General features: G+C 35.5%; 1 protein-coding gene across 1 annotated transcript in view; it reads left to right on the top strand.

The window, feature by feature from the left end:
* The window catches only part of NCAM2 (neural cell adhesion molecule 2), a 586,819-nt gene that overhangs the window by 541,592 nt on the left and 28,520 nt on the right, over positions 1–16,707 (top strand). The window contains exon 16 of the mRNA XM_051819201.3: positions 9,720–9,924. Coding sequence (XP_051675161.1) covers positions 9,720–9,924 — 205 coding nt within the window. The remainder of the gene's footprint in view (positions 1–9,719; positions 9,925–16,707) is intronic.

Below are 16,707 nucleotides of genomic sequence, written 5' to 3'. Positions count from 1 at the left end.
TATTAACGGGCAAAAGAAAAAAAATGGATTTATCACAGCTGCATTTTTACCTTTCTTCTTCCAAAATAATGCCTCTAAGCAATAATGAAATGCTTTTAAAAGGATAAGCATGGATTTTCATTGAGTTTTTATATATAATTTGATATGCATGTAAGAAAACATTAGGATACAATAATAAAACTTGCAGGATAACCGAGACAATGTAGTGAAAAATGACTTCTCCCCACCCCACCAAAAAACAGACTTGAGTGTAAACTATGAGATCCGTACATCAAGATTGTTTTACAGAATGTTCAAAATGTGATAAGTAGATAAGACAGCATCACCTTTTCAAAATGAATTAAAACAGCATTAAAGATCTAGGATAGATTTAAGGTCAGTCATCATGGGGTAGCACATAAGCCAGCATCCCATAATACCTGCATCCTATATTAGACTGACAATTGGAGTGCTGATTCAAGTCCCAGCTACTCCACTTCCTCCTCTCTCTCTTCCTCGGCTTTCAAGTAGATGAAATCAAATAAATAGAAATAAAATAGATATAAATGACAATATTATGATTCATTCATATATTTAAGCAATATGAAAAATTATTGAGAAATTTTACTAATTTTTAAGGCCTAGAGTTTCCAAATATTCAAATAATATGTGGAAGCTGCAAACAGTATTATCAAAGAGTTTGCAGGCTAGACATTTACAGAGAACAAAATTCTATATAACTATTAATATTTGACATGAACTCCTATAGTAAATTTTAGATACTTAAAATGTCCCAATGAACTCGATATATATTCACTTGAAAATAGAGCAAATTCTATTTGAATAATTTTAAAAACTAAAAATCCTTCAGTTAGTCACAAAGTACTTGAAAAGTGATACAAATTCAAAAACTTATGTACTTTTCTCATGATTATAATGCAAGTTTCACTTTTTTAACTTTTATTTAATAAATATAAATTTCCAAAGTACAGTTTTTGTTTTACAATGGCTTTTTCCTCCCATAACCTCCCTCCCACCTGAAACCATCCCATCTCCCGCTCCCTCTCCCATCCCATTCACATCGATTCATTTTCAATTATGTTTATATACAGGAGATCAATTTAGTATATACTAAGTAAAGATTGTGAAACATTTTTAATATTAATATTCTGACTCCTTTCCCAGAATGTACTTCTCTAAGCTTCTCTAAGGAAGCTTCTTGGCAGCTTTCTCTTTACTGCTAACAATGCTCCTTCACAGCCATCACAGATATTGCTAACTTCACATATTTTTTCCTAAATTCTTTAATTAAAAATGTATGAAATTACATGTTGAACTAGGTAGTTTTCCTTTAATTTGTTCATTTAGCTGTTTTATCTAAATAGCATGAACTTGAATGAACCTAAATAGTTGCTAATAAGTGCATTTTGTTAGGAAGCTCAAAGATGAAAATGCTTTAATTTTTGTCTTATGAATACTGTGAATGGCCCAAAAGGGAGTATAGACATGAACCAGTAAAGGATTAGAACATAAAAGAAGTATAGTCATTATTTCAGGGAGGCAATTTAGATTCATTTTATAATACCCTTTTGGAGTTGTAGTCTTCTTTTCTTTGTCAGTAAATCTAAACTCGTCTAAAATACTATAAAATAATAAAAAAATACAAAAATCAATGGTGGATTAAAGAAGACAAAATGAATTAAAGAAGAGAAAAACAATACACTATATTATTTTTCTAAAACCCACTGCAATTACAACACTGGTCCCAAACCTTCCTATCTTCTAGTGGCCTCTATTATACTCTAGACTTTTATATAACCATTTTTTTAGTCTCTACATATCAGTGAGAATATGCAGTGCTCATTATTTTGTTCCTGCATTATGTCACACAACATAAATGCTTCCAGTTACATCACTGTTGCCTGAAATGACAGGATATCATCCTTCTTTATGGAAAAATGATACAGCGTTCTTAAATCCATTTACCTTTTGGTGTACATCTTGACTGATTCCGTATCTTGACTATTATAAGTAGTTTACAATAATAATGATCATGGAGGAATCTCTGATACATTTATTGAATTTCTTTTTTGTATGTGTCCAGCAGTGAGATTGTTGGAGCACATGGCATTTATATTATGTTTGTTGAGGAACCTCTATACTGTTTTCCACAGTATCAGTACTAATTTATTTACTTACCAATGTTATATAAGATTCATTTCCTCTGTCTCTTCATCACCATTTGTTTCTGTTGTCTTTTCTTTTTTTAAAAAGATTTATCCATCCATTTGAAAGTTGAGTTACAGAGTGAGAGGGAGACACAGAGAGGGAGAGACACAACAGCCAGGGCTGAGTCAGGCCAAAGCCAGGAGCCACAAGCTTCATCCAGGTCTCCCACATGGGTAGCAGAGGCCCAAGTACCTGGACCAATCTCTGCTGTTTTTACCAGGCCACCAGCAGGGAGCTGTATCAGAAGTGGAGCAGCTAGAACACAAACTGGAACCTACATGGGATGCCAGCATCACAGGCATTGGCCTTACCCACCACACCACAACACTGGTCTCATTTTTTGTCTTTCTGATAATGTTCATTCTAACTAGAGTGAGATGATATAGCATTGTGCTTTCTCATTTGAATTTTGCTGATGACAAAATTAGATGAATGGAGTTATAGCAAACTAAGAAGGTTCTGACCATCACAGGAAACAGTTAGCAGAGTTAAGACATTATATGTAGAATGGGAAAAGTAAATTATGTTCATTTCACAGGGGTAACTTCCAGAATATATAAGGAACTTAAATTCTTTAACATCAATGAAAATAATTTAATTAAAATTGGGAAAATTATCTGAACAAACCTTTATTAAAAAGAAGATATACAAATTACCAACAAATATGTTAAAAAGTCAAAACTTCTCCAATAATCACAATAATCTTTAAATAATCCATATAGCTGATTTCTAAGTAGCTGGCCATTCTGCTATAGATGGAGCCCAGATGCCAAAAGGCCCTTCCCCCATCTTTTTTGTACAGAAGCCATGCAACAAGGACAAAATGAACAGGATACGTTATTATTATGTTTGACTACTTTTCCATAGGGTTTACCTAGAACAAACTCAATTATAAAAAATGTCAAGGTGTTACCTTTACATTGGTGGTTTGCAAAGCCATGCAAATGCAAATCAATAATATTTTTAAAAGCATCACTAAAATCCATCAAAGAAAAAAAAGTCTTCAAAACCAATCATGAGAGTCAAAGCTAACCAGAGCAAAAAAAAAAAAAAAAAAAAAATCAAACTATAGGCATCACATTACATGACTACAAAGCATACTTGAAGCTATGTAGTTAAAACAGCATGATATTGGCATAAAAACCTACACACGATTCCATAATCTAGAGAAAACAGAAATTAATCAAAATACATACAACCAATTAAATGTTGACAAAATTGTACAGATCATAAATTGGAGAAGGATAATCTCTTAAATAAATCATGATGGCAAAACTGGATGAATATATGTAGAATAATGAAATTAGACTCCTACTCTTCCCCATACATAAAAGTAAGCTCAAGATGTATGAAAGACCTACATTTAAGATCTGAGACCCTGAAGTTAATAGAAGACGTTGAAGGGGAAACACTATAAGACATTGGTGTAGGTGATGACTTCTTGTATAAGAACCTCAAAGCACAGGAAGTAAAAGCAAAAACTAGGTAAATGGAACCATATCAAACTTAGAACTTCTGCACATCAAAGGAAAACTCAACAGATTGAAGATATATCCAACAGAAAGGGAACATTATTTGCATGATATTATCTAGCAAATGATTAATATCCAGAATATATCAGCAACTCAAAGAACTCAAAAGTAAAAATAAATCCTGTAACAAAATGGGCAAAGGATCTCAATAGATAGTTCTCAAAATAAATGCAAATGGCCATCAAATAAATGAAAAAAATGCTCAACATCACTTGCCATCAGGGAAATGCAGATCAAAGATATCATCTCGCAACTATCACAGTGGCTAGCATCCAAAAGGTGGAGAGTAACACTGGCTAGGACCAAGGGTAATTCTTATAGACTGTTGGTGGGAATGTAAATTAGTTCAGACACTGTGGAATATAGCATGGATACACACACACATAATGGGATATCAATCACTATAAAAAGACAGAAATGCTAACACATCAAAATGGCTGCAATATGAGAACATAATGTTGAGTTAAATAAGACAGACACAAAAAGTCATCTACTACATGTTCTCCTTTATAAGTGGGAGCTAAAATTGAAAAATAAAAAACAAAACAAAAAAATCAAAAAACAAAAAAATTAATTCCTGTGTGTATCAGTATTTTTGCAAATATAACTTGGACAAACTTTATTTTACAATTTTTCCAATCGAATTGCTAAGAATTATATAAAGTTTTAATGACCCTTGATTATTTAAAAAAAACTTTATTTTACAATTTTTCCAATCAAATTGCTAAGAATTATATAAAGTTTTAATGACCCTTGATTATTTAAAAAATTACTTTTTTGAATGAAACTGACATCTTTACATTTGATTATTGTTTATAGTCCCTGTAAAATAAATATAGCCCTTACAAAGTAAATTCTCAGGGTAATAATCATTACTTAATTCAACTCTCCTGTGTTAAATTGTTGATGAACAGGTATGTTTACAGACTAGCCTAATGTTTGACTCTATAGATAGGATTTTTTAATAAAATATACTCCAGAATTGTGTAACAGTATAATAATTAAAATGGTATAAATGGTGTGAAGTTGTTAAATTTTTATTTTCTATTAGGTAGGCAATAAGTGCTAGGGATTTGTAGTGTGTTGCCAACAATCTTCCTCCATACACTGAGATTTAGCTTGCATTTATTATTTTCATAACTGTTCCAGTTTTAGTAAAGAGGCACATTAGTCCTAGAGAAATTAGTGTTCACCCTCCAAAAAATAAAACAGTAAATGATGAAGCCAGGATTTTCTGACTCCTGATGCAGTTCATTTAATTAAAAAGCAAAAATATTTCAAACTTAGAAAAGGTAAATGAGAGTTTGTATAATGAACTAGATTTACTTTCATTGATCTGTAGAAGTCATTGCCAAGGGTCTGGCGTTGCGGCATAGCAGATTAAGCTTCTGGCTGCAGTGCTGGCATCCAATATGGGTGCCAGTTCAAGTTCTTGCTGCTCCACTTCATATCCAGCTCCCTGCTAATGCACCTGAGAAATCAGTGGAGGATGGCTCAAGTCTTTGGGCCCCTGCACCCACATGGGACACCTAGATGAAACTCCTGGCCCTGACTTCAGTGTAACCCAGATCTGGTCATTGCAGTCACTGGGGAGTGAACCAACAGACCAAATTCTTTCTTTCAATCTCTCTCTCTGTCTGTCTGTCTCTCTCTCTCTGCTTCTGCCTGTTCTTCTCTGCAACTCAGCCTTTCAAATAAATGAATCTTTAAAAAATGATAATCTAGAGGCCGGAGCCATGGCTCAATAGGCTAATCCTCCACCTAGCAGCACTGGCACACCGGGTTCTAGTCCTGGTCGGGGTGCCGGATTCTTTCCCCGGTTGCCCCTCTTCCAGGCCAGCTCTCTACTGTGGCCAGGGAGTACAGTGGAGGATGGCCCAAGTGCTTGGGCCCTGCACCCCATGGGACACCAGGAGAAGCACCTGGCTCCTGCCTTTGGATCAGCACGGTGCGCCAGCCACAGCGCGCCAGCCATGGCGGCCATTAGAGGGTGAACCAACAGCAAAGGAAGACCTTTCTCTCTCTCTCTCTCTCTCTCTCACTATCCACTCTGCCTGTCAAAAAAAAAAAAATGATAATCTAGAGTCATTGTCATGAACTCTGTGTGAGAGAGGAATCTAAATGAATTGGGAAGGGCCAAGGTGTGGTGCCCCTGATTAAGCATCCACCTGTGACTCCTGCACCCCAATTCAGAGTGCTGGTGGAAATTTTGGCTGCTCAGATTCCAATCCATCTTCCTGCTAATGTACCTAGGAAGGAAATTCATAATGATCCAAGAACTTGGACTTGGTCCTGGCCCAACATTGGTTGTTGAGGCCATTTGGGGTGTGAACCAGTGGATTAAAGACCTTACTACCTCTTTGTGCCACTCTGCCTTTCAAATAAATAAGTCCATACTACAATGTGAAGTCGGAAAAGAATGATCACTTCAAATCAATAAGATAAATATATCCACAGGAGGTAAAGCCCAAATTGATATGTATATATTTCCCACTTCTCTGTTTAATTGTTTACATCTCAACTGAAATATTACTTACCAATTTTGAAGAAAATATTTTCGCTACATATAATCCAAGATATTTCAGGGGAAAGTTGTATTGATTATGTAGTAATAGATTCATAAGACAATCACTCATATTTGGAAAAGTTAATGAAATAAAATATATTCAAAGATTTTTTTAAAAAATTCTTTTTTTAACTCTTATTTAATGAATATAAATTTCTTAAAATTCTTAACATAAACTCTAGCTTACTTGATGTCTTACTTGTGTACCATAAGGTACTATTCATTTTTAAATTTTTACATCTATACAAACATAGAAATTGATAAATATTTTAAATTGCATTTTCCATTGGTTTCTTGGAATTTTTTATAAAAATATTCTGAATCATACCCTTCTCCAGTTTCCCTTCAAAGTGGGTTCTTCTGATAAAAGGAAGATTGTGTTAATAGCAGTAATTTCTCAGGATACTAAATTTGTGCACTGTTACCATCTAAATGGTATGTTAAAATGTGGTAGAGGATATTAAGATGGCTACGCCTGCTCTTTTTTCACTTCTGTTGGCATGGTATATCTTTTTCCAGCCTTTCACTTTCAGTCTGCATGCATCTTTGTTGGAAAGATGTGTTTCTTGTAAGCAGCAAATACATGAGTTTTGTTACTTAACCCATTCAGCCAGTCTGTGTCTTTTAACTGGAGAGTTGAGGCCATTAACATTCAATGTAACTATTGATAAGTAGTAACTTTGCCCTGCCATTTCCCAAAGATATTTTCTAATATATGCTTTGAATTCCCTGTGATCTTTTGCTGTGAGGTTTCCCTCTTTTACCTTCTTTCATATTAATGGCCATGTTTCTGTGTTTCTGTGTGTAACACATCTTTAAGCATCTTTTGCAGGGTGACAAATTCTTTCAATTTCTGTTTGCTATGAAAGGTCTTTATTAAACCTTCATTCACAAATGAGAGCTTTGCAGGATATAATATTCTGGGCTGGCAGTTTTTCTCTCTTAGTACCTGGGTTATGTCTCGCCGTTCGCTTCTAGCCTGTAGGGTTTCTGATGAGAAGTCTGCTGTGAGTCTAATTGTCTAATTGGAGATCCTCAGAGAATTCTGACGTTTCTCTCTTGCACATTTTAGGATCTTTTCTTTATGTTTCACTGTGGTGAGTTTGATTACAACGTGCCGTGGCGAGGATCTCTTTTGGTCATGTTTACTAGGGGTGCTGTGAGCTTCCTGTACTAGGATGTCTCTGTCCTTCTCCAAACCTGGGAAGTTCTCTGCTAGTATCTCACTAAAAAGGCCTTCTAATCCTTTATCCCTCTCCATGCCTTCAGGAACTCCTAGAACCTGAATGTTGGGTTTTTTAATAGTATCCTGTAGATTCCCAACAATATTTTTTAGATTTCTAATTTCCTCTTCTTTTCTTTGGTTTGACTCTATCCTTTCCTGTGCTCTGTCTTCTAAGTCTAATATTCTCCCTTCTGCTTCACTGACTCTGTTTTTAAGGCTCTCTAATGTGGAAGGAAATGCTACAGAACATGTGGATTTTTTTTACTTGTTTCTCATCAGAAACAAAATAATTAAATAAAAATTATAGTCATCTTAGGCATGTCTAAATTTTTTAATGTCTTTGTTATTGAATTCTCAGGTCCCAGCTCATGGAAGCACTGTGAAGTACATTTGTGTTCTAGCTAGGTGACCCACAAAATCGTGTAGGTCACTGTGTCACAGATAGAATAATGTTCCTAATTCTAGCTGAAGTCTCTAAGAATGGTAAAAAAGTTAAATCTGTTTCTTAGAAAAAATTAAATAAGTGTAGATGTGTGACTATAATTCTGCAGAAAATTAAACTAGAATTCAGACACATGTGCCATTTAAGACCCATGAGTAATTAAGATCAACCATACTGATTCTTTTAAAATATATATTTCATTATTAAAATATTAGGTGCAATTTTAAACAGATGATATAGAATAAACTTGTTTTACATATAAATATTTAGGAGTAATTTTCTCAAAGCCTAAATTTTCTGCCTGTGTTCCACATTCTAATATTTTGAGAGCTCTGTTATGATGATGAATAATACTTGTATTTTTTCCTTGAAAGGATAATCATAATTCTGTAATATTACATCAACAAATCCTTAACATACATATGGTAAGAGTGACTGTGAATATCTATACAATTACCTTACATTATAAAATTTTTCATCTAGATATTATATATTATTAGATTAATTTATTTTTATTTCCTTTGTCCTTATTTTCTGACCAATAATATTGTAGCCATGCAGTCGGCCTTCATATTCAAACAAAAAACATATAATTTTTCATTAATTTTCATTACTACCTGTATCTCTTGCCATTTCTTCTTTATCAGCATATTCTATGTTATTCCTGTTAACCTCTTCCATGCATGCCTTTTGGAATTTTCTGCAACCACATGCCAAAGAACAGTGGCACACCTCATCACCTAATTTCTTTTTTTTTTTTTTTTTTTTTTTTTGACAGGCAGAGTGGACAGTGAGAGAGAGAGACAGAGAGAAAGGTCTTCCTTTGCCGTTGGTTCACCCTCCAATGGCCGCCACGGCCGGCGCGCTGCGGCCGGCGCACCGCGCTAATCCGATGGCAGGAGCCAGGAGCCAGGTGCTTTTCCTGGTCTCCCATGGGGTGCAGGGCCCAAGCACCTGGGCCATCCTCCACTGCACTCCCAGGCCACAGCAGAGGGCTGGCCTGGAAGAGGGGCAACCGGGACAGAATCCGGTGCCCCGACCGGGACTAGAACCCGGTGTGCCGGCGCCGCTAGGCGGAGGATTAGCCTAGTGAGCCGCGGCGCCGGCCACCTAATTTCTTTTGATATGACCTGACAAAGAGTCATATGTACCAAAAATCTGTAAAACTGTGTCTCTAATCTTATACATTTTTTAAAACACTAGCTGGGAAAACATAGACAAGCCATTCATTCTAAAATTTTTTTAATATTCACAGACAGATACTTAAAAAAGCATATACTGTCAAAGCAAAGTACTTGGAGTGATCCGTTTGCATGTTTCAATCTTAAAATAAGTCTATATGGGATAGTTATTTAACATCTCTCTTACATAAGTTTTGACTATATTTTTCTTTAAACTTTATTATGATCTATTAATGGCTATGACTTTCTCCTAAAATAAGTTAGGAATATGATAATATTAATTACCTTCCCCACAGGGAACAAAGAAGTATAGTTTAAAGAGTTAGACATTTTTTAAAAAGAAATTTTATAAAAATTTTTCAGATCATTAATGTGTCAATTGCTTAAAATTATCCTAGAAGACCAGAGAAGAGATTTCAACATCATGAAATTGAAATCTGCTAGTTGACAACACTTTTTTTGTCTCTGACTAAATAGATCTTGAATAAGATTTCTTTTTAAAATAGCTATCTGATGTTTTCTAATTTGAGGATTTAACAATATTATTTCTATGTTATTTGTTTAGATACACTTTTTAATGGTCTTGGACTTGGAGCAGTTATTGGCCTAGGAGTTGCGGCTCTATTGCTGATCCTTGTGGTAACAGACGTCAGCTGCTTTTTTATTCGGCAATGTGGGTTATTGATGTGCATCACCAGGAGAATGTGTGGGAAGAAAAGTGGCTCTAGTGGCAAAAGTAAAGAACTGGAAGAAGGAAAAGCTGCATACCTGTGAGTACCAGGCATCAGTACTACATTTAAACAAGCGTCGTCATCAGACTTCAATGATTTATTTAGGAATATTATTTTCCAAATGGGTAAAGAGCTTAAGATATTGAAAACTCCACTGCCTCCTCACTTGAGTCTATATAACCATATATAGCCAGATGATTTTGAAAACATTCTCACAAAAAATAAACCTCAAAATCTATAACTTCACTGAAAAGAATTGCTGTCATTATATAAAGACAATAGACAAATTACTTAAGGGATGGATGGATAGATGAGTAGATGGATGGACAGAAAAATAGATACATAATACATATGGGATGGATGATAGGTACGTAGGTAGGTAGGTAGAAAGATAGATAGATAGATAGATAGATAGATAGATAGATAGATAATCATTCATTTGTCCCACCATTTTTAAAATTTCATTCTGAATAAAAGGAAGTCATCAACAGTAAAGCTGTTTAAATTATTCAGGTAAGCTGAGTTTAAATAGCAAAATTGTGTGAACTCCTACAAGAAGTAATTAAAGAATTTTTTGCATAGCAAATGTTATATTGCTATATAATATATTGTAGATTCTGAATATACTCTTCCAAATTTTGATCCCTTGATTTCTATATATTAGAAATTTTATATATATTCTATATTCTATATATATATATAAATTCTATATATTAGAATTTGGACCTCTCAATGGAATCTCAAGTAAGTAGAATATGAATTGTGAGAAAATATGTAGAGCTGAATGATGTTGAAAATTCTCTTCTGCTATAAAATAATAATTCAGTTGTTTCAGTATTTTATTTTGGTTTGTTCATCATTTTTTGATTTATTTTACTTAGTTGAAAGGCAGAGTTACAGAGAGGGGAAGGAGACATAGAGAGGGAGATAAAGAGAGCTTCCATCCTCTGGTGCACTTCCCAAAAGGCCATAACAGACATGGTTGGGCCCAGGCAAAGACACGAGTCAAGAGCTTCTTCCTGGTCTCTCATGAAGGTTCAAGGGCCCAAGGGCTTGTATCATCTTCCACTGCTTTCCCAGGTGAATTAGCAAGGAGCTGGACTGGAAGAGGAGCAGCTGGGAGCCCAACTGGTGCCTATATGGATACTAGAGTTGAAGGCAGTGGCTTAACCCATTTTGCCTCAACATTGGCCCTGTTTTGTTCATCTTTAGATAGATTTGTATCTAATATCAAAGACCTAAATGAAAGATTTCTATGAGTGAGATTCCAGTGGAAAGAATGGGTCATCAAAGAAGGAGGTACCTTTCTCTGAAGGGAGGAGAGAGCTTCCACTTTGAATATGGCCTTGTCTAAATAAGGTCGAAGTTTGTGTACTCAAGAGGCTTCCATAGCCTTGGCAGCTCATGACAAGAGCCTCGGATGATTACTTACATCATAAATAAGAGTGTCAATTGTTAAATCAACAACAGGAGTCACTGTGTGCTTACTCCCCATGTAGGATCTCTATCCTTAATGTGTTATACTATGCGAATTAATGGTAAAACTAGTATTCAAACAGTACTTTATACTTTGTGTGTCTGTGTGGGTGCAATCTGTTGAAATCTTTACATAGTATATACTAAGTTGATCTTCTGTATATGAAGACAATTAAAAATTAATCTTAATAAAGAATGGGATGGGAGAGGGAGTAGGAGATGGGGTGGTTGCAGGTGGGAGGGAGGTTATGGTAGGAAAAACTGCTATAATACAAAAGTTGTACTTTTTTTAATATTCAGTGTGAAAATCTTCAGGCATAGAAAAGTCAAAAGATTTTACAACAAAATCATTTACCAACCACTTGGCTTCTATAATTAATGCTTTATTATATTTCCTTAACTTATCCCTTAACCTATCATTTTTTTGAAATTCAAAATATCAATATATTTAATGCACACATAGTTCAGCTTGTGATTTATTATGGAGTGCAAAACATGTATTTGTTTTCCTTAAGTAAAAGTAAACAGAATAAAATACATAAAATCTTCCATTTGATACATTTTGAGCCATGCATATATCTATGTAAGCCAAAAGTCTATCAAAATTCCCAATAATAATAATATTACCAATAAGCTCACTCTGCCCTTTGTTACGCTGAGGCAACTACTCTTCCAACTCCTTCTACCACAGATTATTGTTGCCTGTTATAGAATAGAATGTAAATTGATTACTGTATTGTGTACTCTTGGATTTGATGCCTTTTACTCAGCAATAGTATTTTAGGATTAAGTCATATTGTTCTAAATAACAGGAATTAATTCAATTTTTATTTTTCAGTAACTTTTTTTATTTTCCATGCAAACATCTAGTATGCATGCATTTTATAGCCTCATCTTCTTTTGTCCTATAATTTCATTTGGTCCCACTGTGTCTTTTACAACTTAAATTTTAATAACTTATTTTATACAATATCTTAGAGTGTTTTCTAAATGTATGCCTAAATGAATTATATATGTGTATTTCAATATACATTATACTTCCATAAGAATAAAAATGTTGCTGATGATTGTCTTTAACATTTTTATTCTTGTGGAAGTAAAATATTCAAAATATCTGATTATTATAAATATTAAATTTATTGATTAGCATTTGAATCAGGAAAAAAATTTTTGCTATTTAGAGCTCCATTACTGTCCATACGTAATCCTAAACTAAGCATATTCTGCCTTCTAACATCAAAGTTTACTTTTGCCCATATTGATATTTTACATAAATAGTATATATCATACAAATTTTTGATGTGTTTTTGCTCTATTTAATATTTTGTTTGTGGAATCCATCATATAATTATTTATATACAATATTTATTCTTTTTTTTAACTTTTATTTAATGAATATAAATTTCCAAAGTACAGCTTATGGATTACAATGGCTTCCCCCCCATAACTTCCCTCCCACCCCCAACCCTTCCCTTTCCCTTTCCCTCCCCCCTTCCAATATATACAATATTTATTCTAATTTCTATATAATATCACATTATGTGAATATAATATAAATTCTTTTCTCATAGATTGCTGATGATTATTTTGGTAGTTTCCAACTTAGGGACATGAATATATCGGTGCCTAAGAACTGTTTTGAATAAAATTCAGTCTGGAATTACTGAGATAGTATACATAGTACTGATTTTGTAAACTTTGCTAAATGATGTATCAAAGTAATTCTATCAGTTCAAATTGCTCTAGACTGAGAATTTTGATTGATCCATTTTCTGTCTAACAATATTTCTTTAATTTTATTTCTACCATTCTGCTGAATAGATTGTGGTAATTGAAATTTAAATTAGTATTATGTAAATACCAGGTAATTGAATATTTGTAGAATCTTTTCTATGTTTGTTATTTGGTTGTTTTGTTCAATTTTCCTTCTCCTTTCACCAGTATAAGACCTTATCTTTGAAGGCTTATTTATTTATTTGAAAAGCAGAGCAACAGAGACAGGAAGCAAGAAAGAGAGGGAGAGACTATATTCCATCTGTTGATTCCCTTTGCAAATGGCCACAGTAGCCATGGCTGTTCCAGGTTGAAGCCAAGAGCCTGGAACTCCATCCTTAGTTTCCAAATCGGAGTTGGGACCCCAGTTCTTGAACCATTTTCCTCTGCCTTCCCAGACACATTAGCAATAAGCTAGATTATAATTAGAATAGTCAGGACTCAAACCAGCACTGCTTTGGAAGCAGCTATTTAACCCACTGTGCCGTAACACTGGTTCCCAGAACAAGACTTAATTAGTCACTAAAGCTTTATAATAGTTCTTAAATCCTCCAGGTTTGTTCTTCAAAATTGCTTTCTCTTCGTGTTCCTTGTATTTCCATTTAAACTGACTTTCAATAGCTATAAAAATAATAATATTTTATCGAGATTTCATTGAACCACAAAATAATTGTTGAGTTTATCACTTCTTACTATAAAGCATTTCTAGAAATAGACCAGTAACTGTGTGTATGCTTTGAAAAAGAATACAGGATTACTTATGCAGTGTGTAAGGAGAGAGGAGATGTGATAGGAACTCATAGCCAAAACAAATTAATTCAAGGGAAAATAAATTTGCAGAGGTGGCCAACTGCAGGCTTGCACAAACAACGTGTGGCAGAGGACACAGACCTCTAGAGGGCTGGGTGGGGTCTTATAGATCTTAGGGTGGGCTAAGGAAAGGTGGGGGCAGTAAGCAAAGGTGAATATCTTCTTACAGATTTTTCAGGTTTTTTACTGGCTTTCAAACTTGGGGAAGAATGCAGGGGGTGGGGAGTGGAAGAGTGCAGGGGGTGGGACTGAACTGGTCCCTTTAAAGAATGCAGGGGTAAAAGAGCCCATCTGGGATTTGATTTACTTTCAGGCCAGGAACTAAGATGATGGAGGCTTATGTCCTTGTTCCATCAAAACGAAACTTAAAAAGCTATTTATGCTTTCATCTGCATGTCATTCCAGTTGCTGCAAATGTCCAGACAGAGGCTGTCCCAAAACAAATCCAAAATGCTAGTTATGCCCCTTCGGAAGTATAGTGACTGTGAGCAGTTTCATAAGGCCAGATTTCTTACTCCAACAGAGATTACTCAGTAGAGCACTGTTATAAGTAAATAATTAATTTAAAACTTAGTTCTACCTGTAGCCACTTAAGCTAAAATATGGTTGTATGCGACTTTTTTTTTTTTTGAGGATATCCAGGGCTTTATTTTGTAATGCAGAGGCCACACCATGGCCCCAACCCCACTTCCCACCCTGCACTTCTTAAATGTTTATCACTCTAGGAGACCCAGCAATCCCCTTCATGATCTTTTGAAGATCATTGAACTGGAAAATTACACCATTATTTCTCTTAAACAGATCAATAGCATTACTTACAGAATTCATTTTACATAGATAGCAAAAGTTATACTAAAATTTGTATGTGACCTTATGTTACCGGAGAAGGCAGGGTTTCTGTCTTGCAAGAAAGAATTCTGGCGTGAGACAGAGAGTAGTGGAAAGTAAAATAGCAAGGTTTATTAGGGTAGGGACATCCATAAGAATGGATGGGCACCTCTCCAGACAGAACCTGAGAGAGAGATCCCAGTCGCCCAGACTGGGGAAGAGCGAGGTTACGTGGTTGAGTGGAGAGAATACACCTCGGCAGGCCAGGCAGGTGGCTCAACAGAGAGGCAGAGGGCTGAGCGTGCAGTCTGGTTGAGGCTGGGGTTTTTTAAAGGGATTGGTCTTGCCTCCCCACCTCTGCTCCTCCTGGAACAAAGGACTTTTTGGATGTAAATATGAAAAATTCCTATCTGAGTTTTCCCCTTGAAGTCATCAGACAGGGGGAAGCCTGGCTGGTGCCAGCCCACTTTAGAGGAGCCTTAGAGGAAAGATGGTTATAGTAGAAGGGGCAGGGTGTTTGAAGTGCAGATACTGGGCTGCAAATGGAAGGTTATCAGGATGACTTTGAGATGTGGAGGCTGGACCTAGATGTCAACTCCTCAGGGCTTTGTCACACACACATAAGCTCATATCTGACTTCCTACCTAACACTTGAAGCAAACCCCGAATCACCAATATATGTATTTTCTATTTCTAACTGGAATTATTTTGTTATATCTGAAACAAATGCTTTCCTTGACTTTGAGAGATATATTCTTTAATCTAAATTTTCCAAATTAAAAAAAACCTGATTTTTTTCATTTTTAAAACTACATTGCTACTGTGACTTTAATAGAACTAATTAAAGAGGAAAATTCAACTTACAATCTTTAATAATGATGCAATTCAAAACCAATATATGATAAGTAGTTCCCAGGAAATTACATAACATTATTAATAAGATTCTAAAAGCAATGCAATTTTAAATTCATATAAAATATTTTAGAGTGATCAGAATTAGAATTAGAGTTAACCATTCAGTTTAGGACTTTCAAATCTTCTTACCAAATTCTCACCTATAAATGAAAAGCAATAGATTTCAGTTTTTTTCTTCAAATATTTATTTATTTATTTGAAAGGCAGAGTTACAGAGAAGCAGAGGCAGAAAAGAGAGAGGTCTTCCACCAGCTGATTCACTCCCCAGATAGCTGCAATGGCCATAGATGCACCCATCCAAAGCCAGAAGCCAGGAGCTCCCTCAAGGTCTCCCATGTGGGTGCAGGGGCCCAAGGACTTGGGCCATCTTCTACTGCTTTCCAAGCCATAGCAATGAGTTAGAATGAAAGTGTAGCAGCTGGGATTTGAACCGGAGCCCTTATGGGATGCTGGCACTGCAAGTGGCAGTTTTACCTGCTATGCTGGCCCTAGATTTTTTTTTCCTTGCCTATAAAAGGAGAACTTAGGGGGCTGACGCTGTTGCATAATAGATAGAACCGCTGACTGCAGAGCCGGCATCCCATATGCCTGCTGGTTCCATTCCCAGCTGCTCCACTTTCAATCCAACTCCTTGCTATTGTGCCTAGGAAAGCAGCAGAAGATGGTCAAGTCCTTGGACCCCTGCACCCACATGGGAGACCCAGAAGAACCTTCTGGCTCCTGGTTTTGTATTGGCCCAGCTCTGGTCACTGTGGTCGTTTGGGGAGTGAATTTACAAATGGAAGACCTCTCTCTCTCTCTGCCTCTGCCTCTGTAACTCTGCCTTTCAAATAAATAAAATAAATCTTTAAAAAAAGATAACATGAGCTCTATATCCTTATATTTTACAACTTTAACATGTTAAGTCCAATAATGCCTTGTTCCTTCATGTACTCCATAGTTAATGAGAATGTGTCAGTAATGTGAGGGAGCCAGAAGTCCCACCTCTATCTCCATGAAATGAATGGACGTAAAAGTGTC

Source organism: Oryctolagus cuniculus, chromosome 4 (genome assembly GCF_051225735.1).
Source record: "Oryctolagus cuniculus isolate XC-2025 breed Fujian yellow rabbit chromosome 4, ASM5122573v1, whole genome shotgun sequence".
In the NCBI taxonomy this organism is placed as follows: domain Eukaryota; kingdom Metazoa; phylum Chordata; class Mammalia; order Lagomorpha; family Leporidae; genus Oryctolagus; species Oryctolagus cuniculus.
This window is presented reverse-complemented; position numbering and strand designations above follow the sequence as displayed.